The sequence below is a fragment of the Thamnophis elegans genome, chromosome Z (genome assembly GCF_009769535.1).
Source record: "Thamnophis elegans isolate rThaEle1 chromosome Z, rThaEle1.pri, whole genome shotgun sequence".
NCBI classification, from domain to species: domain Eukaryota; kingdom Metazoa; phylum Chordata; class Lepidosauria; order Squamata; family Colubridae; genus Thamnophis; species Thamnophis elegans.
In genome coordinates, this window is record NC_045558.1 from 89135768 (window position 1) to 89152175 (window position 16408).

At 37.7% G+C, this 16408-nt stretch overlaps 1 protein-coding gene across 2 annotated transcripts in view; it reads right to left on the bottom strand.

Annotated features, from left to right (window-relative positions):
- Positions 1-1261: 1261 nt before the first annotated feature.
- Positions 1262-16408, bottom strand: part of KRCC1 (lysine rich coiled-coil 1) — a 28109-nt gene continuing 12962 nt past the window's right edge. The window contains exons 2-7 of one of the 2 annotated variants that reach the window (XM_032238180.1): positions 8828-8931; positions 7060-7140; positions 6338-6497; positions 5658-5927; positions 3651-3750; positions 1262-2318 (exon numbers count right to left, since the gene is read on the bottom strand). In XM_032238180.1, coding sequence (XP_032094071.1) covers positions 1544-2318; positions 3651-3750; positions 5658-5927; positions 6338-6497; positions 7060-7140; positions 8828-8931 — 1490 coding nt within the window. In that variant the 3' untranslated portion in view covers positions 1262-1543. Of the gene's footprint in view, positions 2319-3650; positions 3751-5657; positions 5928-6337; positions 6501-7059; positions 7141-8827; positions 8932-16408 lie in introns of both variants that reach the window. The other variant, XM_032238179.1, reaches the window with a different exon arrangement.

Sequence of the window (16408 nt, forward strand, 5' to 3'; positions counted from 1 at the left end):
CATATATTTTAATTGAGGGGAGCATCTCCTAACAGTCAAATGACTCGTGTAGTTTTTCTTAATTATTTAGTCTTCCAGAAGATACACAAAATCAGTAATGAAGCCAACTCCTTAAAAATAAACAAAGTCTAAATAATTCCATTTGGACTTATTTGTGTTCTCTTCATCATCATCCTTCTGTGATGTCTTGTTGAATCAAGAGCAGAGCCATATGAATCTATTCCCCCTAAAAAATCTGGGAATATTCTCTCAGGCGTTTTACTTGCAATTGCCTTTGGCTTACCTACTGCCTTTTAAGGCTGCAAAATTCCATTTAAACAATATTGTGCTCTCCTCTTGCCTCCTGCTTCAGGTTCAAAATCATAAGTAGTCTACTGATTCTCCGTCTTGTTAAAATATATTGATAGTCAGTAGTTGAGCCAGAGAAGACAATTCAATGCAGGTTGGACATACTTTCCTGCTGTTTCAATGGTTAAATGTGGAGAAAAGCTCATAAACACAGTATGGAAACCCACTAAATAACGCGCATTCTAATATACGTGTTATTGCTTTTATTGATGAAAATTCTAACATTGTAGAAATTTGCTGATTGTTCTCCAATTCCTCTCTAAAAGCAATAGAAGTGACTGATCAGATGACATATCACTGTTATTTACATAATGTGCAAGGCGGTTCATGTTTGAACTCAAATTTTCTATAACTTATAAAGAGCATGTGATTTTACATCTTATTATTACAGTAAGAAAAAACTAGAAATGTAGATACAACTGATTATATCCAAATTGCTTTAAAATGGCTCCCCAACATGTTTCAAACAAGGGCTCAGTCTGCAATACTTTCCAAGGCCTTATTTTTACAATCTGCCAGGGAATATGGAGAAAGAATTTGAACACTTGGGGGGGGGGGGGGGGGAAGTGTCAAGACTATTATTTTAAAAAAATCATTATAACTACATTTAAAAATCCTTGAATGCCTAAACATTTCAGAAAAAAAAACTATTGGGAATTATATATTCCTTTTGCTGTTAAATAAAGCCTGCCGCAATAATTTTTAAAAACAATGGTTAACGTAATTTGCCTAGATTAAGCTAATATAGGAGCACTCCATCAATGTGGTCTCAAAAAAAGTAGAGTTTGACCTTGAGGAAAAACATTAACCAAATTATCTCTTATGTTTTTTTTTTCTTTATTATCTGCAAGGAAGAAAAAAAATATCTACTTTGGGGTACAATCCAGCCCCGCCTCATATTTTTTATATTCTCTGTTAAAGTTTACAACAATATGTACTTAAGGGAACTTAAGAAGTTATATGCTTCTATATCAAATATGAAATATTTTCTGGCATATTCAGTCTTGTTCTGGATAGAAGCATTTTTGAATATAAATGATACTCCAAATCATATTGGAGAATTTCTTCAATTTCTTCCCTAATGATTTCCATCTCCTTCACTCATTATTTCTGAAGTAGCAACTTTAAAAATAGCCAGTAAATAAAATATTTAAAAAAACTGTCAAGCTTCAAGCAACAACAAACAGAAAATTAATTAGAATCCCAAGACAGATTCATTCCACAGCATGTCCTCTTCTGTAATTGCACTGGTTTCATGTTTCTTTTTCTCCTTCTTGTGTCTTTTGCTTTTCTTTTCAGAAGAATGATCTTTGCTTGCCTTTACTTTACTGTGCTTTGATTTTGACCCAGCTATTGAATCTATATGATTTTTTTTCTTTTTCTTCTTACCATCTTTTTCCAACTCTTGATTGTCTCCTGCTCTTTTAAGAGTTGAACGATCTCTTTCTCCCTCTTGTGGCCATCCTTTTTTGGCTCTTGGTTTCTTTGGCAGCTTACGGCTTCCCTTGTCAGCACTAGAGCTATTCTTTGAAAACAAAGACTTGTAGCTATCAGTAGATTCGGCTGATAGTAGTTTGTAGCTGTCATTTCTGTAGCTAGTTAACTGAGGCTTTTCAGAATCATTGTCTGTGCTGTACGTACATACGTTTTCTAGCTTTACTGGGTATTTTTGCACTGGTGGGTGTGGCGATCTGCTTCCAACAGAATATGAAAATGTGTCCATTTCTGGAAAAAAGGTGGAATGCTGACTTGGTTCATAAACATTTCTTGAAAGAAAACCTTGGTCAGATGCAAAGGTCTCCTCATGACCATTAATCGCTTCACACATTTTTTGCTCGGACTTTCTAAAATTAATGTTTGGTTCCAGTCCTCTTGCTTTTTGTACTTTGATGTAATCTGCCAATTCATCTTGGAATGAACTGTTTGTATTATTGGAATTCTTCATCAGAGAAGAGGCAATCAGATTTTCTCTAAAACAAATAATAAATAAAGTATGAGAATGTATTAATGGCTTTAATGCTTCTTTAGTATCATTAATCCCACTCCTGAAGCTTATGTAGTACAATTCTATAATAGGATTTAGTTCTTCACCTTTTCTAATTTAGTGTCCTCTAGATAAGTTATCTCTTAATTTTATAAATCTCATCTTTATTATTTTTACAAATTACTCAAGCTGGCAAATGCATCCATTGACACCTTCCCCCTCCTCCCTTCTTCATCTCTTTGAGGTGAGCTGAACTGAGAAAGAAAATGACCTGTCAGCTGGCTTTCATGGATGAGGCAGGACTTGAACTCACATTCTCCTGCTTTCTAGCCTGGCTTCTTCACCACTAGACCAAACTGACTCTCTATATGCTGTACTATATGCTAGATGGAAAGTTTGGGAGTAATTGTCTACCATATGCTTGAATAGAAATCAACTTCTGTTATTTCAAGGACATGTAAAACGTATGTTCTGGGCAATAGTATCAGTTTGTCATTGCCTTCTTCCTTAATAGTTTCCCTCCCCTAACATTAATCAAGCCTGATCATGTGTAGTTTAATTTTTCAAGATATTGAAGAAAGAATATTTATCTTTATAGAACATTCATACTTCTAGAAATAAGCAATTTACCTGACTATGGGAGATACATTCCCTGCATTTATGTTTTTTAAATGTACAAACACAAACACACACACACACACACGCACTTCCAGCATTCATTTATTTGAATTTATTAGCTGCTCAATTTCAATTGACTCTTGGGCAATTATTTTTCCAGTTGCCTTTGATTCTTATAATTTGTTGCACTTATTATTTTGGACAACTGTAAGCCAAGCTGATAGTTTTGCCTCACAAATGTGTCCATTGTGAGACTCTTATTGCATCATGTGCGGAAGGTAGGTCTGAATATCAGCTATAGAAAATATCAAGAGGGGAGTATATGTGCCCTGCAAACCTCCAAATATTGTTGCACTACATTACGGTTAATGATAAGAGTTCTACTCCCAAATATTTAGAGAATATTAAATATTTATTTAAAGAAAGAAAAAATTCCTTAGAAAACATTTTTCCTAATGTTGGTCCTATGGAAAAAAAGAACTCAACAGAAAAGCAGTTGCATCCAGCCTTCAAGACAAGACTTTCATTTCAAGGGCAAAGGAACATTACTTGACTTCTAGTGATAAAGTTTGTTCACATTCTTTCTCTGCAATTCTAACCATCAATCTTTGTTTTGCTCAGTATCCACATACTCATACTGTATTCCTGAAGTCTCAGCACAGCTCCTCAGTCACTAATGAAGGGCCAGGAAAACACTTACTTAATCTGATGCTTATTTCCTTGCATGTGTGACTGGTACATTTCTATGGATGTGAGGCTGATATTGCACGTTTCGCATACATAGTTGCCCACGCCAAGTGCTGCAAAGAAAAAAAAAAGAGCTACAGGTTAAAGAAAATGCAGTAAAAATGATGCCCTTTCTCCCAAATAACAGACATCTTATGGAAATCTTTGTAAACTTGTTCTATCAGGGGGCATGATTTAGAATCTGATTCTGACAATACTGGTCCAGATAAGCTTGTGCATTGTCAATTTCAGGAATCATCAAGTCATGATGCATCTGAAGTGGATCAATGATAGGCACCTCCTGATCAGCCGGAGCACTCAGATGATTAGCTATGACACCTAAGCTCCAGATTTTCATGCATGCAATGGTGAGCAGAGCAGAGCAATGCAACCCCCATGAGGCTTCTCATTAGGCAAAATGCAAGGCCTACGTAATTGTAGTCAACTGCCTGCAGATAGATTTATTAGCTGCTTTGACTTCAGCCTTCATTCTTTTCAAAATTCAAGCATGTGATTCTTGTTCCTGTGTTTCCCTGTTTTTGAATCTTTAAAACTCTGGACTTTCTGATTTGGCTCTTTGACTTCTGGAATGAATTTGGACCATTCACTTGACATTTGAACTCCAAATGGAAATATTCAGACAAACATTCTTTGCAAAGACCTTGATTCATGATCAAGATAGGCAACAATATACTGGATTTTAAGAAAAGCACAGAGAAAAAGCCAAAGCACGCAAGGAATTCCCTTCACCAGAGCGTGATGTGCAGTCAGGGGAGGCAGGGGAGGCAGAGCCTCACCTCTGTCATCATGAAAAGAAAAAAAAATGTAAAAGGAAAAAGGCTGAGGTAGTTGCTGCCAGAGTCACAGTGGATGACTCTGCTTAGTGATTAACTGCTTTAAAAAGCCTCTAAAAAGTGCCCTCTACAGGAGGAGGCGGGAGAACGATGTGCCTCATTTAGTCTGACTTTATTTAGTCTGAATTTAGTCTGACTTTAGTCTGACACTCAAGCAGAGTTAAGCAAGGGTTAAAAGCTGAAAAATCCTTATGTAGATGAGGCACGTGGTTCTCTTGCTTTCTCCTGTAGACAGCATTTTTTTAGAAGCTTTTTTAAACAGTTAAGCAGAGTCATCCATTGGGAACTCTGGCAGCAGCTAGCCCAGCCTGACCTCAGCAGCTCTTGCCTTTTTCCTTTTACATTTTTACATTTTCATGATGGCAGGCAAGAGCAGAGTTGAAATCCTCTGTGAAACATCTGGAAAAGGTATGTGGGTCGGAGGGAGGAATTCAAAATTAATGTGCTTTGTAAGTAATTGTAAGTAATTTGTGTGTGTGTGTGTGTGTGTGTGTGTGCGTGTGTTTGTTTCTTCACTCAAACAAACACTCTCTCAATTTGAGAGTTTGTTTGAGAGTGAAGAGAGGGAAGGGGGGGAGAGGCAGGGAGGGCAGCCCACCAGCTTTCTTTCTCTGTGTCCACGGCAGCCCGCCAGCAGAGGGGGGTCTTTTGCCCGCCTCTGTTGGCGGGTTGCCACTTTCTTTTGCGCAGAGGCGGGCAGTTCAGGTGAGCTGGTGGGCTGCCACTTTCTTTCTTTTGCCTAGAGGCGGGCAGCTCAGGCGGGCTGCCGCCTCTGGGCAAAAGAAAGAAAGCGCCAGCCCGCCGCTGGTTTTCTTTTGCCCACTACTATGTCTGACATAGAGGCGGGCAAAAGAAAGCCAGCGGCGGGCTGGCGCTTTCTTTCGCCTGCCTGTCAGAACTCAGGTGGGCGACAGAAAGGAAGCGCTTTAGACAGTGGGATGTCGGGGGAGAAGACTGCCTCACCAGCCATAAACCTCACCGCACGTCACTGCACCAGAGTCACTGGGCTCTGAAAGGAAGATATCCAACTAGGGCCAGCATGTGGAAGGAAAAGGTTGATGGTATACCTTGGTTTTGAGTCATGCTCACCTGATATAAAGGGGAATATTCATTGTGATGCTGCTTACCATTGGTTTTGGACTCCAGGGGGATAGCCTGAGTTCCAATTTCAGCCACCAATTTCTTACGTAATTCATTTCTTTTGTGCTTTTTGCCTACGTAGTGTTGATGGGCCATAAATGAGTTGTTGAAGGATGCAGAGCAGAGTTTGCAATATTTATCCGGATCATCTAAATCCAAAGAAGTTCTACAGGATGAATATAGGTCCTCAGAATCAACATCCTGTTGCAAGGTCTTTTCAAGAGATGCCTCTGGCAGAATTGGAATTGCAGAGGAATCTGTGAAAAAGGGCCAGGCAGAAAGATTAGCTTCCTTGTGGAAAACAATCAGAACAAAAAGTGTCAACTTGTCAGAATTGGGAATTGACTTTTTAAGGAACCCTTAGACTGCCTCTAAGAAAATTAACCCATCTTTTTATGTGTATCTAATTTGTTGGCTGACAAATTATTGTGAATAGCGTCTCCTGTAAGTTGTTCAGGTAAGTTACTGATTCTTTCCTTTCTTACTGCACTGTATGAAATGACAAAGGGAAAAGAAAAAAGAGAAATATGTAAGAGTACTAAAATAAGGACATTTAATGTGATTTGTTCTTCAGCTGCATTGATACTATGATTAAAGCAATCCACATGGCATCTTCTCACTAAAATAGCTGACAAAAAAGAGAATGCATTAATTATTAGATCTTTACCATGTTCTGATTGAACATCCTGTATGGTCTGAGTCTGATCTGACAACTGCTTCAGTTTCTTGGCATGAATCTTTCCCGAATAATGTGATTGAGCAACAACTGGAGATGTGAAGACCATGTTGCAAAGTTTGCAATACATATTTTTGTCCATATTTGGATTCTTCTGAAACCAAAATGAAAAGCTATTTAATTCATTATAACAATAGGCATTGGCTGAACTTTTAGGGCGTGAAATTCTGCTTTGGGTAAGAATTTAAAATAAAGCATCTCTGGATAATTTGGTTAACCAGCTCCTGCTTGAAGACACCCAACAAAGTTAGGCACCAGTTCTATTTGTCCACAGATAAATTTACCATGGTCATTCATTCCCGCCCCCTCTCACTCATGATGATCAAGAGACCAAGAATGGCTGGCTGCAGGATGGAATTAAAACATCTTCTAAATAAGAAAATGATACTTTCTTTCTTTTCAACCATTAACTAGTTTTATCATAGGAACATGTGTTGACCTATGAGAAAACTGAATTGAGTCTACAGTAAAGAGAAACAAGATTAGGGTAAATGTGAGCTGGATTAGCAGTTTTATATGAGGGATCTTTTATCTTTCTCTCTGTCATGACTCAGCCTCAGATAATGCCAGGGTCAGATAAAATTAAACTACAAGGCACAAATTCTGTGTCCCATACGTAATCCATCCTATTGATGTAAATGGGGTAACTTTACCTGGAAATTCATATGCTGCCTGTCCTTTTGTTCATTATGCATTTGTAAATAAAGCCGTACTTTTTGTGCATGCCTTTTGCCCTGAAAAGCAAAAGTATCAATTTTATATCAAAGCAAGCCTTCAAAAATATGTAAAAACAATTGTGTAAAGATACACATCATCTAGGAGCAGAGCCTTTAATCTGACATTTCAGTGCCCAGTGATTTACAGCTAGATTGGGTGACTTCCGGGTGCTGTATTGGAGGTTATTAATAGAAGCATAGCTATGGCAACATATTATACTGAGTTTCTAATTGCAAAATTATTTGTCAATTCATAATGGAGGGTTATGCAGTTCGCCATCTGAAATGCCAAGTTAAGGATTATTTTATACTTAGCACTTGTATTGGGATTGATCAATGCCACCTGTTTGTCTTCCTGTTCTAAGGATCTGGCAGAAAGAAGAGGGGGTCAACCTATTCTCCAAAGCACCTGAGGGCAGGACAAGAAGCAATGGATGGAAACTAAACAAGGAGAGAAGCAAACTAAAACTAAGGAGAAATTTCTTGACAGTGAGAACAATGAATCAGTGGAATGACTTGCCTCCAGAAGTTGTGAATACTCCAACACTGGAAGTTTTTAAGAAGAGATTGGATAAACATTTACCTAAAATGGTATAGGGGTTTTCTTGAGAAGAAAACTCTGCTTGAGAAGGGGGTTGAACTGGAAGAACTCCAACATCCCTTCTAACTCTGTTATTCTGCTATATTATTAATTTTTGCTGCTTTTAAACTGTATATAGCAGTAGACTTATATAACACTTCATAGGCCTTTCAGGCCTCTCTAAGCGGTTTACAGAGAGTCAGCATATTGCCCCCAACCTTAGTATCGTGAGTATAGCAAGAGAGAAATATTAATTTTTAATTTTAAAAATAAGCAGATTTACTTATTGCTACAGATTTTCAGACAACACTTAGGGTTCAACTGGTAAACTTTAGAGAAAGAGATAATGTTTCAGAGGCAGCTTCCATATAATAACTTGTTTGAATTTCATGGCTTTATTCTGGTAGGGCCACTGGACAAAGTAAGGGAATAAATGCAGGCAGTCCTCAACTTACAACACTTCATTTAGTGACTGCTCAAAGTTACAACAGCGCTGAAAGAAGGAATTTATTGCTGTTTTTCATATTTACTTATATTCCCATAGTCACGTGATCAAAATTCAGATACTTAGTTGCTAAGTTGCAACTGACTCATATTTATGACAGTTGCAGTGTTCTGGAGTCATGTCACCCCTTTGCAACTTTCTGACAAGCAAAGTCAATGGGGAAGCCAGATTCACTTAACAACTGTGTCACTAACTTAGCAACTGCACTGATTCACTTAACAACTATTGTAAGAAAAGTTGCAAAATAGGGCAAAATTCGTTTTACAAATGTCTCATTTAGCCACACACATTTTGGACTCAGTTGTGGTTGTAAGTTGAGGACTACCTGTATTAGGTAAATCAAAACATTTTTTGTTCATGTAAGGCATTAAAAAAAATTCCAGATTAGAAGGCTTCTAAATTAAAGGCCAGCTTGATGAGATCTGTTGGGTAATGAAATGACTGCCAGTAGCTTTTTGTTTAATAGGTATCACAGTTCTTCAATGAATACAATTAGGCTTTTTTTTAAAGAAACCTGATTCGTTGAAACAAGTATCTTAGTCAGTAAAAGAAGAATCCTCCATATTTGGGAAACCATGGGGTCGCAAAATCTCATTGATATGTTCTGTATTAAAGCTTACCTCATAGTGTGCTATTCGTTGCGATTCAAACTGCAGTATAGCCCCACAAACTTTGCAGTAAGTATCTGTGCAAAGTTCTTTTCTTGTCACCTCATCAAAAACATCTAAAATGAATGGTTATGGATATAATTGGTAACTAGAACAATGTGTCTCATTTATTAAAATATATATATTAGGAAACTTAAATACAAGATGGTGCAATTTGTCCCCAAGAGTCAATAGGGGTAACCTCTATATGCTTTCTGTTGAATGCTTATAATGCTGATGTTTATCCACATTCTTTAAAACAAACCAAGTAAGTGTTGTGTCCTGGATGTGTTATTTTTAGGAGGAGAAAAGAATTGACTAATAACAGCTGTGTTGTTCTTTTTTCTGAGGTGATAGTATGGGACTAAGGAGAAGCATGTGTAGAAGGCAGCCTGCCTCTTTTGCTCTTCTTCTACTGCAATATAAAACATCTCAAACCTTTTATAATAGTAATAATAAGCACAAATATTTCATAGTTCTATGAAGGAGAAATAAAACAACGAACCAAGTGAACTTCTCAGCTTAGTTTGCCTGTAAAAAAAAATCCATCAAGCTCAATTTCATGCTGCCTAAAGAAACTGAAAAAAGGCAGAATTAAGGAAGCCAATACTTTTGAAAAAATAATAATGAAAACAACATTGCACTATTTTGCTGCAAGCTCTGTCCTTCTATATTGGTGTGTATCACAGGGCATGAACAAAAATAATGGGGCTTGCAGCACAATGGCATAACATTGCTTTCATTATTTAACTTCTCTTGATTCGTCAGCCCCCCCCCTTAATTATTTTTGAAGTGATTTATACATTGCACTTCAATCATCCGTTAATGATGTCAAAATCATTGTGCACTGGTGGCAAATTCCATCAGCTTTGGAATTTGAAGTGGCATATAGTCCATATTAAAGCAGTTCACTTAACCAAACTTCAAAAAGAGAAAAAAGGAGGGAGCCGTGATACAACTAGAAGCTAAGACATAGAACTATGATAAGGGATAATCATGCAGTGACCCAATTCCTAGAATGTTCACATGATGAAGTTTCATGCTACTTGAGTCCCACGGCAAGAATTTGTTTTACAATTTTTCATTGTTTTGGCCTCTCATCAATTACTTCTTAACATCTCTTTCTGATCAAACTCCAGTTCCAGGGATCAAACCAGAATCTGGGATTCTGCTTGCTGTATGCATTTAATTTGTGCCTGTAAAAAATAACTGCTCTGCTGCAAGCAACTTTTATTATTTTGCATAGGTCACTCCAGTTCTTTTTTAATTTCTTCCAAACTATGGCTAGCATCAATAGCTCTACATGTATGACGAACAATAGCGATCCCAGAACACTCTGCTGAGGCAAACTGTCCAGGGTATCCTCGTCTACTGGAAAGCAGGGCAGTCTGTGAGAGCAACAGAAAACCACAGTCCTTTTTATCTTAAGATTTCTTAATAGCTATCTTTCCTGTTTTCCCCAGTTGAAGCTGCTTCATGTGTGCTCTCATTTAGCGCAAAGAATCTTCTTCAGAATACTTGCACAAACCCCTCAAAGTACAAATATAGCAAATTCTAAGTAGAAAATTAAACTTCTCAAATAAAAATATGCCAGTAAACCCAAGTTCTCAACTCCATAATAATTGTTTAAATAAATTAATAACCCATTTTATAAAACTGTTGTTTTTGGAAGGCATAACTAAATGGTATTGTGGGGGTGGATTAAGTTCTTATTTTCTTTTCCCCTTCTTTAAATATCAAACTTTCTAAATGTGCAACAAAAAGGTCAGTTAGATAAAAAATATTTTCAAAGTATGGGGCCTGTTTCATATTGACAAAACTCTTTCACAGAAAGATCAGCAATAGAACTTTAGTTATTACAACACAACTAAGGGCTGTTGTTATTACTCCTATTTTTTAATGAGTTCAAGGGAGCTTGCATCATTTATTTTATTATCATGCAGCCGTGTGAGATAGATTAAGACTATGCTATTATAGTGTGTTAAATAATGTATAGGTTTAAGACCAAGAAGATCAGCATTTAGGTGTTCCATTAGCCTGAAGCTCAGCTGGTGTATTTGAGCCAATTACCTCCTTTCAGGTAACAGAGCTCAAAGTTCCTGAGATTCTAGAGCAGGGGTGTCAAACTCACATTGTCGCGTCATATGATGTATTGGGAATTTCCCTTTGCTAAATCAGAGGTGGGTGTGGCCAGCACATGATGCATCCGGCTCGCGGACTGTAAGTTGACACCCCTGTTCTAGAAAATATGCAACATGTATATAGTACAGTGGGGCAAAAAAGTATTTAGTCAGCCACCAATTGTGCTATTTCTCCCACTTAAAAAAATGAGAAAGGCCTGTAATTGACATCATAGGTAGACCTCAACTATGAGAGACAAAATGAGAAAACAAATCCAGACAATCACATTGTCTGATTTGGAAAGAATTTTTTGTGTGCAAATTATGGTGGAAAATAAGTATTTGGTCACCTACAAACAAGCAAGATTTCTGGCTCTCACAGACCTGTAACTTCTTCTTTAAGAGGCTCCTCTGTCCTCCACTCATTACCTATATTAATGGCACCTGATTGAACGTGTTAGCAGTATAAAAGACACCTGTCCACAACCTCAAACAGTCACACTCCAAACTCCACTATGGTGTCGAAAGCTGTCGAAGGATACCAGAAACAAAATAGTAGACCTGCATCAGACTGGGAAGACTGAATTTGCAATAGGCAAGCAGCTTGGTGTGAAGAAATCAACTGTGGGAGCAATAATTAGAACATGGAAGACATACAAGACCACTGATAATCTCTCTTGATCTGGGGTTCCACGCAAGATCTCAAATGATCACAAGAACGGTGAGCAAAAATCCCAGAACCATACGGGGGGACCTAGTAAATGACCTGCAGAGAGCTGGGACCAACATAACAAAGGCTACCATCAGTAACACACTACACCGCCAGGGACTCAGATCCTGCAGTGCCAGACGTATCCCTCTGCTTAAGCCAGTACGTGCCTGGGCTCATCTGAAGTTTGCTACTGAAGTTTGGATGATTCAGAAGAGGATTGGGAGCATGTCATATGGTCAGATGAAACCAAAGTAGAACTATTTGGTAGAAACACAACTCGCCGTGTTTGGAGGAGAAAGAATGCTGAGTTGCATCCAAAGAATACCATACCTACTGTGAAGTATGGGGGTGGCAACATCATGCTTTGGGGCTGTTTCTCTGCAAAGGGACCAGGATGACTGATCCGTGTACAGGAAAGAATGAATGGGGCCATGTATCGTGAGATTTTGAGTGCAAACCTCCTTCCATCAGCAAGGGCATTGAACATGAAACGTGGCTGGGTCTTTCAGCATGACAATGATCCCAAACACACTGCCCGGGCAACGAAGGAGTGGCTTCGTAAGAAGCATTTCAAGGTCCTGGAGTGGCCTAGCCAGTCTCCAGATCTCAACCCCATAGAAAACCTTTGGAGGGAGTTGAAAGTCCGTGTTGCCCAGCGACAGACCCAAAACATCACTGCTCTAGAGGAGATCTGCATGGAGGAATGGGCAACATACCAGCAACAGTGTGTGCCAACCTTGTGAAGACTTACAGAAAACGTTTGACCTCTGTCATTGCCAACAAAGGATATATAACAAAGTATTGAGATGAACTTTTGATATTGACCAAATACTTATTTTCCACCATAATTTGCAAAAAAATTCTTTTCATATCAGACAATGTGATTGTCTGGATTTGTTTTCTCATTTTGTCTCTCATAGTTGAGGTCTACCTATGATGTCAATTACAGCCCTCTCTCATCTTTTTAAGTGGGAGAACTTGCACAATTGGTGGCTGACTAAATACTTTTTTGCCCCACTGTATGTAGTGAAATGTTACATGTTTATTTTATATCCTACCCATGTAAAAAACAATGGGAAATTGATATACAATAGTATACCCAATAGTAAACATAGCCTTATATTTAAAACATGAAATATCTAAGAAAACATTAAAACTGATTGCATATTGAGTATTAGTAAAAATTTAAAACATCTAGGTATTTTGGGGTAAGGACATTGGGATTTTGGGAGTTGTGGTTATAACCATATGATTGAAGCCCTACCTCTTTTTAAGATGCATTGACACCTGTTAAAGAAGGGCTGAAAAAAGATTTAAATAAAGTTTGGAGATATTTGTTAATCCACCAGAAAGCAATGGTTATGTTCTAATTGATAAAGTCTTAACACTAATTCAATTTGTACTCAGAGACCATCATTTATGTTCCTACCATGTTTCCATGAAAATAAGACAGGGTATTATTTTCTTTTGATCCCCGAAATAAGCGCTTGGCCTTATTTCCGGGGAGGTCTTATTATTTTTGAGGTGCAGGAGGTGGCGAGCGAGGTCATCTCATGGTTGCTGCCGTGTTGCAATATTTTCGGGGAGATCTTATTTTCAGGGGAGGGCTTATTTTAGTGCACGGGCTCAAAAGCCCAATTGGGCTTATTATCCAGGGAGGTCTGATTTTCGGGGAAAAGAGTAATAATATTATCTTAGTTGAAAGGCATCATAATATTTCAAACTTGGCATACCAACTCCCCCAAATCCCTTATGCATTTAAATTCTACACATCTTATCTTTTTTGGGGGGGGGGGTATAAAAATAATTTAGAGATAGAAACTATTATTTTCTGCCCCAGAAAGATTTGTTCCTAGGACTTCCTCCTGATATACAGGAGATACTGAAATTGTTTTGTAATGACTTTTCTTTTCTGCCTGATAAAGCCTGATAATATGATATTATCTGCCTGATAATATGTACTATAGCAGTTGGTATAAAAAATGATTCAGAAATTATGTTTGGGATCTTGTGTGAGCACTGCATCCCTCTGCTGTTCATTAAAATAGCATATAGTTTATTCATTTAAAATATTTAATCATCTTTTAGTTCATCTTAAGAATCTTTGGTTGCCTAACAAAGAATACATGAAACCATTTTAATTAAAAAAAAATAAATAAAAAACAATATAAAATACAATTAAGAATACTCATAGCATCCAGTGGGGTTGAAGTACTTCATATATTGGGCTTCAGTAATGTCCTGGCAATAATGCCTGAGAAAAATGCAAACAGGGGGAAGACCACCAGGCTCTCAGAGGAAAGGCTGTTTCAATTTGAGGTTAACTTCTGAACCCTTTATAGCATAAAATTTATTTAACTTTATGCTATCTATTTGAATATATATGTTTATATTATTAATTAATGTTTATATGATTAATTACAAAAGCACAATTCCATGAAGTCATTATTTCATAGGGCAATATCCTGTGATCCTCAGAGGCTTGGGACCCCTCTTTGGGTCTATCCACATTGGAGGAAATCTAAGGTTTCATTGTTTGACCCTTCCTTCCCAACTAATTTTTTTTTTAGGGTATGAAATATGTACAAGGAACACCTTGCAGATATTAAGTAGATCCATAGGGTATTAAAGTCTTGGATCACAGATAATTATGTCATGAATGTAAGCAATATTTAGAGACGCTCACCAAGAAAAGATGGAGAATAAATATTTCTCTGTTCCCCATGAGGCTGAAAATCTTGGTTTTTTTTTCTCCAACACTGGCTTTCCTGACATTCCTCCCTGACATTTGCTTTTTTTGCTTAGGACTCCTAAGACTGAATGCCCTGATATTGCTAACTGTATTTTAAATACTGAATGGACATAGCATAAATATAGCCAGACGTAGATGTCATTATATATAATATGCAGTGGATGCTTAATAAAATATTGGAAGAGTATTATAGCATAATTTTAATACTAATGGGTAAATACTATTAGGGATTGTGTAAAACAAGCAAAAGTATATTTTCACATATGTATTTCAGAATATCCACATCTTTGGACACCTTTTCCTAGATAACCAATTTTGTTGTATTTAAGTACAATGACAATAAAGATTATACATATAATGCATAGGATTTCAATTGGGATTATCTACTGGTAAATTTAAATGTGAAGGATAGTCTGTACACACAAACATAATGTACCAAGTGCTTAAAACATGTTAACATTCATTACAGGGAGAAAAGTTCAAGGAATTGCATTGATACTGATAACAAGTGTAAGGGACAGAAAGAGTTTAACATGTCTCTAGTAAGACAATATATTCTATATTCTGCTATAATGGGACAATGAAATCTTAAATATGGTCACTATGATTTGTAACCAGAAGTCATTAAATTGTGTTACTTCACTAGTATTTACTAAGTTGCATAAAAAACAACAGGTGGAAGCCCTTAGTGAACCAGCACTCATTCAACAACCATTTACAACGGCATGGAACAAGTGGTACTTATGACCAATCCTTGCAATTAAAATGTTAATAGCATCTCTGTGGTCATTTGTAACCTTCTTTGCTGGCTTTCTACAAGTAACGTCAATAGGGAAACCGGCCATCCTCACTTAACACTGGCATGGGATTCACTTAGGGATAGTCATGTGATGTTGAACTTCATGACCGCATCACTTAGTAACAGAAATTCCAGTCCTAATTATCACTGATAAGGGAGAATTATCTGTATGATGGACATGACTGGACATGACCTATTAATTCAGTTTTTTAGTAGGAAAATTAGTGATATGTATTAATATATGTATTTTATGTACATTGCTCCTTGTATTTTGGGGGGCACATCTGTTTACCTCATATAACTTTTTTTCAAATACATCATCATGCTGTAGATGATGTTACATTTTGCAAAATCTATTTAAGAGCTAGCCTACCATGATTGCCATCAAAAGCATTACAATATGTTACACACAGGTCAATGGTCACTTACAACAATGTATGTTGTATGTATGTCTATGCCAGTGATGGTGAACCTTTTTCATCTTGGGTGTCAAAAGCACCCCCATAACTTAATGCCCCCTCGCTGTGCCCTCTGTGCATACGTGCACGATCTCCCCGTTGCCGTGCGCATGCATGCACAGGTTTCTCGGAGCCTGGGGAGGGTGAAAACTGCCTCCTCCCCAGAGGTCGGAAATGGCTCATTTTCTGACTTCCGGTTTGTGTATTGGGATGTTTTTTGCCCTCTGGAAGCTTTAGGGAACCCTCCTGAAGCCCCCAGAGGGCAAAAAAACGGCCCAACACACAAAACAGAAGTTTGGAAATGGACTTCCAGATTGCCCATAGGGCTCTTTTTCTCTCTCCGGAGGCTTCAGGGAAGCCTCCTGAAGCCTCTGGTGGGAGAAAAAGAGCCCTACGAGCAATCCAGAAGTCCGTTTCTGAACTTCCAGTTTGTGCGTTGGGCTGTTTTTCGCCTTCTGGAGGCTTCAGGGAAGCCTCCAGAGGGCAAAAAATGGCTAAAAATAAAGGCTGAAATCAGCTGGCCAGCGCGCACATGTGCGCTGGAACTGACACGGCAATGCTTCATGTGCCCTAAGAAATGGCTTTGTGTGCCACCTGTGGCACGTGTGCCATAGGTTCACCATCAGTATTCAATGCATTTGTTTTATATGTTAAAAAGATTATGAAGAAAAGTCTTATACTTCAAGTTATTTAATTAAATTATAACTTGTTTG